Here is a 9,367-nt window from a genome sequence, read left to right as displayed (position 1 = left end):
AGAAGCATCCGACAGGCTTCCTGAAGGAAGGGGCGTGGTCGCCACTGCTTCTGCTTCTTTCGCTTGCTTCTTTCTGCACACTTCTCCTTTCGAGTGTCTCGGGCGCTCAGTTACGCAGCCCCAAGACTGGTGCTTTGAGAAGACGCATTGACGTGCTGCGTCGTGGATCTCGCCGACAACTGCCGGTGGCGTAACCGAAGGTCTGGCACAGGGAGCAGCGAACTAGATCCGGAAGGAACAACCTGACTGCGATGGAGTGATAGTCCACTTGAACCTCAGACTGCAGTAATGGGACATCTAATGGGAGAACACTGGCGTCTGTGTGAGCAAGCCGGCCGGTCTCTTTTCTTGGTGCGCTTGGCAGCAGTCACTCCGTGCTTCTTCAAGCCCTCTCCTATCTCCTACGGCGACGCTCCCGTAGATGCCAGCACGTCATCACGTCTTTGGCTGCGTCTTGAGTAGAGTGCGGCTTCACAGTCAAAGCCACGCTGACGCAACCTTGACCTCGCACTCGGTTGGTGAGCTCGTCCGTCGCAAGCAGACGTCTCACGTTTTTTATCGTTGACATTATCGTCTCGACCGAGACGTTAGGGCATCCCCAAACCCGCCTGGAGGCGCCGTAATGCGGAGATGCTTCTTTTCACTGGAAGAGGTTCAAATTTATGGGCGACGGCTTACGATCAGGGTTAAACTTGGCTCGCTGAACTGTGAAGCATTTAGGCAGCGGTAAGTCGATTGGAGTGGAAACTGAGGAGTGGTCCGAGACTCTCAAGGTGGTCGGCGAATACTCCGCATCTCAGCATCCGGCACGGGTTGTGATGTCCATGCAAGGGGAGTTTTCGGTCATGCTGGTTGAGAGATTGTCGAAATATTTAAATATACGATGACAAAAATGTTCTTCGAATCCGGCACCGGGGTTTCCCGCCCTCCGCGGAGCCCAGCTGGGGACAGTCTAACGCTCCTTCGGGAGGTGGTCACCGCCAGGGCTACCTCGGCGCTGCGCGTGGCGAGCGACGCCTCCCACACGGCCACGTGTAACCGGGGAGCCCCATCCCGTCCCGACCACGGTTCAGCACCGCCACCGTTTGACCGCTCGCCACTCGCCGCCGTCACCGCAAGCGGGGACCCTCGAAGGGCACCCAGCCGCGGCCCTGGAGGCAAGTCGTCTGACCGGTACGGAGCCCTGCAGGCGCAAGGACCCGTACGGGTCCTACGGGCGCAAGGACCCGCACGGGGTCCTACGGGCGCAATGACCCGTATGGGGTCCCACAGGCGCCATGTAACTCTGTCGATGTGAAAGAACTTCATTGCGGGTGAAAATCGGTAACGGGGCATTCAGTGAAAATCTGCGCGAAAAATTAATTTTCTTCTGCAGGGAGGCTGCCATAATGGAGGGGGGCGGGTCTGTCCCCTCCTATCCGACAATGGAGGTGACGAGTTCGCCGCCTCGGTGGCACCGTCCCTGGTTCAGGAACTAGCCCTGCCTAATGCTGCATCATGCATCGCTGCTGAAACACATTGCTTTTTACACTATGTCATGCACAGTAATGTGTGAGGGTTATTAACTAACCCCACGCACTCACAGCCAAATATTGTTGTGGCTGTCGTCAACGCAGGACAACACCTTTTAATCAAAGGAATTACATTGGTATACCTGCAACATTGATTTAGATTTGTTGAACCATAGTTCCAACACACCAGCATCAATTTCGTGTTGAAACCTGGGATTATCCAAGACCCAACCTCCCAACCATGCAAAATGGTTGGGGGATTGGTTCCAGGTGGTTGTGCCTAGGGGCGCAGATAAAAAAGGGGCCAGGTGTCTTCCACTAGGCTCCGATCTTTTGCGTTACACCATAGAATACTCCGGACAAAAATTGCAAAAAAATCGATGAGATGCGTTCTCATCGATCTCCGCGTCGCTGTCTGAAGGCAATCTCGGCTGCGGGCGTGGTCGGGCCCCTGTTCCAGTGCCGCCACCCCGCCCGCAGCGCTGCACCACGCCCGCGGTGTTGAAGCGCGCTGCTCGCGGGCAGGCTCCGGCACCTTCGCCCGGACCTCTCACCCGACTGCTCATATTCCCGGCTGATCGATGCACACGTGAGCGATAAGCCCCCTGTCGAGGGCGAGTCCACGCGCAGACGGCGAGGTGCGAGCGCTGATAATGGACGGGAATCGGACACCACGTAATGAACGTCATCTGCTCTTGCTGATGATTGGGTGACTCAGCGCCCATCTGACGAGGGTGACAAGAGAGATCGGCTTTGGCGGGGCGGTGATGTAACTGGAGCGGCGGCTGATCCGGCGATACGGCAGGCAAATTTTACGCGCTCCGGCATCAGACGGACCCGCGTCTGCCGCAGAACTCTCTAGAACCGGACCCGCGTCTGCCGCATAACTCTCCAGAACCGTGTCTGCCGCAGACACTTTCCAGAACCGGACCCTTGTCTGCCGCAGATACTCTCCAGAATCGGACCCGCGTCTGCCGCAGAACTCCCCAGAACCAGATCCGTGTCTGCCGCAGAACTCCCCAGAACCAGATCCGCGTCTGCCGCAGAACTCTCCAGAACCAGATCCGTATCTGCCGCAGACACTCTCCAGAACCGGACCCGCGTCCGCCGCAGACGCTCCCCAGAACAGCCCCAGCTCTGTCATGTGATCAGTGCAGCCCCGTCTCCTGACGAGGTTCAGGTCCGTCTCCTGGCCATGGCAACTCTGTCACCAGTCCAGCACCAGCTCCGTCTCCTGACCATGTCCGGCTCTGTGACCCGACCAGCACCAGCTCCGTCTCCTGACAATGTTCGGCCCTGTCACCAGACCAGCACCAGCTCCGTCTCCTGACCATGTCCGGCTCAATCACCAGACCTGCTTCATCCCCAGCACCAGCACCAGTTTCTTAGCTTCGCCGGCTGGAGCGGGACTCAGTTCTGTCACCAGACCAGTTCCATCCCCAGCACCAGCACCAGCACCAGCTAGCCCAGCTCCGCCGGCTGGAGCGGGACTCGTCGGCCGTTATCCGCCTCTGGCGCCCCGACACCCAACACCGCCGCCGGCCCGGGGCCAGAGAGGCTCGGGGCGAAATCCGACCAGGCGCATTTCGCGGTTCGTCGACGGTCGGAGTGGCTGCCGAGAGGGGCGGAGTGGGAGCGTGGAGGGACGGGGCGGGCCCGATCGCACGCCGCAGCCGAATGAGAAGCCGCTAGTGGTTGTGCTGAACAGCGTGTGCCGCTTGTGACCAGACCTGTGTTCGAATCAAACTATTAAGCAGGCTCAGGACCGGCTCACATGTTTTGGAATCCGTGTCTGCTCGTGACCTTAACCTTTTCCACTTTTTTCAGCTCACTCATCGCTTACGTTGAATCGTTTGGCTCGTACTCGCGTGACTTGCAAAGTCCAAGATCCCATTAAGGTCCGGCTCCCTTCCTTATAACTCGTGAGGCATGTGACGCATATACATACATATATGAGCATATATATATATATATATATATATATATATATATATATATATTTATATAAACATCGTAACATAAAAACGTTAAAAAACCTTGAAGCAAGTAAAAAATTTCAACCTAGCAAAGGTAGTGCAGCAGACGATCGATGCCTTTCCTCCAACCTGTAACCAACGAGCTTTCTCAGTTCAGTTCTAAACAAACACATTTTATCAGACACGACCTGGACGCATTAGTGGGGACCGATGTAGGGTGCCTGTACCATGTAATATCCCCTGGTCCCTAGCTGATGTTTGACAAACTTTACATCAGAATCAACAATACTGTGCTTGCTGCTTAGAAATTACAACAAAATTTGCGCTGATTTTGCAACATGCTTGATACCTTATGCTGAGTGCCATTCATTTTGGTATTCTAAAACGGTCTACTAATCTGTTTGGAGCGTGCTGTTCTACCTCATGTTGCCATTTTAATTTTACGATGGGCTTAAAACGGCAAGTGTCTCAAATGCACCAAATTGGTACCCTGGACGGGACTGTCGTTCGCACTTCTGCTATCACTGCCGGGCCAGCGTAATGTTCACAAGGATTTAGGTACGTTTAAGGCACACAAACATCGGCCTCGGTACCATTTGAATGATTGCTAGCAATAATGCTAGCATGTGTAAGTCTGAGTTTTGCAAAAAAGCCCTAAATCCTCACATTTTCTCCCAACCCAAAACCGCGGGGCTGACAGCGGCAGTGGTTTTCATCACACGGCTACCGTGATATGCGTTCAGTCATGGCTGTCAGCTGGTTGAGATTGCGGGTTTGCGGCATGTAGTGGTGCACGCACAACGATTCGGCATAAAATCCTAAGAAACTCAGCATATCCTCGCAACCAAATGTCTGAGCGAACGTGCGACGGAACAATGACGGACGGCGGCACCGCCACCTTTCTTCCTCCTAATCAGTCGCGAGCGCCATCTATGCATGGGGAACGCCGCGCGCCTCCCCTCACAGACGAATGGCACATATCGGGCGCCACCGACCATAAGAAGTATGCTGGATACAACTCCGTGAGAGCTTGCTATGCAACCCGTGGGCTATAGTTTCCCGTGTGCCTAAAGCGAGCGTCGTACCCAGTGGTATCGACGCGAGCGGGAGCACACACACTGGCAGCAGCTGCGTGGGATACCTACGTTCAGTTGCTTCCAGGTCACGGCAGACACGTCGCGGTGACCTGGACCGTGGCAGACCGAGCACGCTAATGACCGCATCACTGGCTCACGCCACCACCAGGATATCGATAGTGTGGAGATTCAGCCGTGTGTCTGAGAACCCAGAGGCATGGACTTCCGATTCCTCGCGGTACTCGGGGAATCCAATCGCGTACCTTTAATCGAACCCTTCCCAACCCTTCCAGCGGTGGTGAGAGGCACGCGCCGCTTGTATCCTCAGCAACCAACTGCGCCGTTAAGTCCAGTAGCAAACGACCCACGATGCGGCTGATCGTGATCGAGCGTCGGGACGCCGTAATTGCATTTCTATTCAAACTGAGCAGTGGTTCCACTGCGCGCCATCCCGTTGAGGAACCAGTTCAGGTCAAAGGCGTAGTCCGGTCTTTCACGCCTCCCTCCCCTGTCTGCTCCAGGACCGTCCCCGTAGCTTACACGCGCGCTGCACTGTTACGCCGGTGCCGTCTCGGAGCAAGCACTAACGCCTGCCTGTGTCACCTAACGGGCCGTCCCGCCGCCGGCCGTATCCGAACAGACCCGGCGTCACCAACCAAACTCAACGCCAGGCAAGCCGCCGTGTGGCTTGCCCGGCGTTGGCCGGCAAGCGGCTGAGCGGCCTCCGCTCAGCCGCCCCTCCAGCCACGCATTTCCTCTGCCCGACCGGCTCCGACTCCACACCCGCTCCGCACGTGCCGACGCACACACACACGCCACCCGCTCTCGGTCGTGTATTGTCCCCGCCTACTTCTTCTTGCTGACACCGACAGTGCGTCCGCGCCGGCCGGTCGTCTTGGTGTGCTGGCCGCGCACGCGCAGGCCGTAGTGGTGACGCAGGCCGCGGTGCGCGTGGATCTTCTTCAGCCGCTCCAGGTCGTCACGCAGCTTCGAGTCGAGCGTGGTGGACAGCAGCTGGCTGAACTTGCCGTCCGTGTGGTCCTTCTGCCTGTTGAGGAACCAGTCGGGCACCTTGTACTGGCGCGGGTTCGACATGATCGTCACCAGCTTCTCCACCTGGAACGGAGGGAAACGTGTGTCAGGAGGGCGCCGCGTGTCTCCCCAGGAGGGCGCTCCCAGAGAACCGTCTCAAGTCGTGGCAGATCTACACCTAGATCTAAAGACACACATGAACCACGTCACGTTTACATCAGAAATGTCCTCCCCGCCTGATCAGCCGAACACTCGCGAAGGTGTCGGCTGCTGAAGCGCCAGACGAAAAATATCGTGCTCTCCATTTAAGATGTTGATCCCACTGCCCAGCTGGTTATCAGTTGAGCAACCAGGTCCAGCGGCATGTCAACCGTGTCTGAGCGACGAGGCGAATTCATGCCGCCCTGGCGTCTCATGAATCAACTCTTCTGATCCAATTCAATTTCTACCAGCGATGCAGTGGCCAGTTTCCCAGCTGACTCGGAATACGGAGCGCGAACAGCAAAGTAAGTGCAAAGTGCACCTGAAGGTGATGATGACCGACACAATGACGGCGGCGGTTTCGAGCTTTACGGCGCGTCGGCTGCGCGCTGTCAGGCAGCGCCCAAAACTATCGTCATGCAGCAGACCCGTGATTCCAACAGGTTCTCGATAAATTACGAATGGAAGATGGAATCCATCCATCCCAGTACATGCACGTCGATAGTACCAGAAAAACAGATGGCCTATATTTTGCTTTCAATCACCACTTACTGTTTCACCCCATAACCCCAACAATCATCAAAAATGCATACCACAAAAAACTCAACTGGCCATTTCCAAGTCGATTTTCAGCTATAATTGCACTTGAACAGTCGGCGAAGCACCCCACAAAACGCCAATATGGGCTACACTCGCTCCAACTGGCAGTGCAAGACGGTGCAAACAATGTCTATGCTCGTCCTGAAGTCATCAGGCCGGCGACACCAGCCGCGCCCGAGGCGTCGCGGCAGCATCTTACCTCCTCATCAGACAGCTCACCGGCCCTCTTGTTCAGGTCAATGTCGGCCTTCTTGATGATGATGTTGGCGTAGCGACGGCCAACACCCTTGACGGCGGTCAACGCATACATAATCTTGGTGCTGCCATCAATATTTGCGTTCATAATACGCAGGATGTGCTGAAACTCTGGCGAGATGACCAGCGACTGAAACAGATGGACCTTTGGTCAGAATAGGGCTTATATTACTGGCTAAGCATGTCACCAAGACTGCGCTGCTTGACCACACCAGAGTGATAATGCCATTCCTATAAACATCCACCCACACCCTATTTTATGAAGGCCAACATGATGGCCCTTTGACAAACCAAAGTTGGGCACAAGCTTTGGCTCATGAACATGATGTCATCAGCCTCCATGTATGATTTCATTTTATTTGCATTCACCCAGGACAACATATTTACAGCAATCCAGACACAGAAGGACTGGTGAACATGGATTGTGACTGCAGAACATGTTCCTTCGGCCCAATGATCCCAACATATGTCATGGACCCACAACAGAGCATGGAAGGGATGGACCCTAAAGTTATAAGGACTCAGTACTGCCCAAAATATTTCTGAGCTGAATGTACAGAAGCTGTGGCATATCTTCCTTTGCTCTTCACATGAACAAGTTTGTAGTCTAGCCATATGTCAGGCCTTGAAAAAGTGTGCTCCACAGGTACTTTCACTCATGACAGTGTTCCTGTTTGAAATATTACACCCACCCCACTTGTCCACAGTGCTGGTCTTGCTAAAACTCATGGCAGTGTCCCTGTTCTAAACATGACATTCACCCCACTTGCCCACAGTGTTGGTCCTACTAAAAGTCCACATGCTCAATATGAAGAACAGAATTGTAGAAGTATTCCTACTGCTTATACTAAACTGTTGCATGTAAGTAGAATAGAATTCATCTTGAATGTACCCTGTTATATTAGTATCTATTAATGTCTAATTCTAACATGACTTCAAAAGAAATTTTGAGAATTAACAACAGATCTTTAAAATTCTAGCACAAATAACACTTCTTAGACCCCAGTTCAAAGGTACCATAACTACCAGTGCACAATTTGCTGGTGGTATATAGATGACTGCTGAGGTTGCACATGGAACAATTGCTAAGACACTGTTTAGCATACTGGCATGTCATAACATGGCAGTGCACCAACAGTTCATGGATATTATTCCAGTTATCTTTTGTTCAGCCACTGATCCCCAATCTACCTGATGCAGTTTATACAGCAAGCCACTGGATGGGTTGCAAATACTCTATTGTCACATGATCATGACCAGGCTATCAAAAACTGGTCAAAAATATTATGACAATAATATTGAAACCTATATGCTCAGTGCAGCATTCACAATTATACTTTTTTAATTATTTGGTATATCATTGGATATTTCCAAAACCTTGCAACTTATATCCAAAACATACAACCCACCACTAAGCAGAAAACAAGGAGTGAACTCAAAGCCCAGCAATGCATCCTTTCTGAACATAGCTGTTTGCACCACCTGTAGCTCACAGCTAAACAGTGATGGGGTAGAAGTGAATAATTTGCTGTGCATCTAGCCTGAGATAAAGAAAACATCTACACTTACATCTTTTATTTCTTTTGATGACATCAGATTATCTCTACTTCCTAAGTATGGGGATGGATGCCAGTTCTACATTACTTGAAAATGTGCAGTGCCACATCTACTTATGAAGAATAGAATATAAAACACAGCATAATGTCTGAGCTCCCAAACCATACATGACCTCAATCTCAAACATCAATCATGTGATCACAAACTGCTGTTTGACATTTATCCTGGCAGATACTTACAGGCAGGACTAATTGAGCATCCTACTCCACACCTGGATGGACTGACATCTTCCAGGAGATACAATAAGAATTTTTTATCACTCCTGTCTACTGATTCCAATAGAAAGTGCCCCTCAAATGAAGAATACAAAAGCTGAATCCTGATAGACAAGTACATCATACATGTTCCACAAACATTGTATTCCATGTCTGTGGCACAACACACATCCCAGATCAGTGCATCCCGAAAAGGAAATGCAAGTGACCCAACTGCTAGCAATATCGATTGCCCAATAAGCGGAGGAAATAGGGAAAATACAAGCCTAGCCTACTGAAACCTTCAAATCGACGCGACGCGACATTTACGGTTCATCAGAATGCCTCTCGTTCACACCTTTCATCTCTCACTCTGCTCTGAAAATGCGTGAGGAAATCAAAAATACAAGTATATTTTTCAAAGTGAGAAAGAAATGCGGCTTAGCACAAAGTTTGCACAAAACATTTCAGCGCACCCACCATGGTTGCTGTTTACAGGTACCACCAACCGGAAAGGGCGCTGACAGCGTTGCCGCCTCAAACAATAATATAATCGGAATACAAAAGTACTGCCCTAAAATATTTCTCTCATCCTTCAGCGCCAAATATCACGTTCCCCAAAGACGTAATGCATTTCAGGGGACATTATATCTGTAGTTCACTTTCATCATATCATGCTCCAAGAATGACTGTCTGTCATCGGTTAGTGACGCGGATAAAACGTATTCATTGGCGATTGGCGGTGGGCTGATTTATGGTAGCACAACACTGGTGATACGAGTGCTTTTTGACGACTTAAAAAAACAGATATATGGTGATAAACGCATCCAGTGTATGCGTAATTACCCAACTGCCCCATAAGACACTGGTCAAGGCGCCGACAACTCGCGCGAATGACAGGCGTT

At 51.9% G+C, this 9,367-nt stretch overlaps 1 protein-coding gene across 1 annotated transcript; it reads right to left on the bottom strand.

Annotated features, from left to right (window-relative positions):
* Positions 1 to 5,381: 5,381 nt before the first annotated feature.
* LOC119095547 (40S ribosomal protein S18) lies at positions 5,382 to 8,997 on the bottom strand. Its single transcript, XM_037218398.1, has 3 exons — positions 8,943 to 8,997; positions 6,596 to 6,781; positions 5,382 to 5,679 (listed from the first exon to the last, which is right to left on the bottom strand). The coding sequence occupies exons 1-3, from the start codon at positions 8,943 to 8,945 to the stop codon at positions 5,410 to 5,412; spliced, it is 459 nt and encodes a 152-aa protein (XP_037074293.1). The 5' UTR covers positions 8,946 to 8,997; the 3' UTR covers positions 5,382 to 5,409.
* Positions 8,998 to 9,367: the final 370 nt, after the last annotated feature.

This window comes from Pollicipes pollicipes, unplaced genomic scaffold (assembly GCF_011947565.3).
Source record: "Pollicipes pollicipes isolate AB1234 unplaced genomic scaffold, Ppol_2.1 Scaffold_4219;HRSCAF=4965_pilon_pilon_pilon, whole genome shotgun sequence".
NCBI lineage: Eukaryota > Metazoa > Arthropoda > Thecostraca > Pollicipedomorpha > Pollicipedidae > Pollicipes > Pollicipes pollicipes.
This window is presented reverse-complemented; position numbering and strand designations above follow the sequence as displayed.

Coding starts and splice junctions, on each gene's coding strand:
- LOC119095547 (XM_037218398.1), bottom strand. Junction 5,680..6,595: donor GTGAGCTGTCTGATGAGGAG/GTAAGATGCTGC, acceptor CCTCCGTTCCAG/GTGGAGAAGCTGGTGACGAT.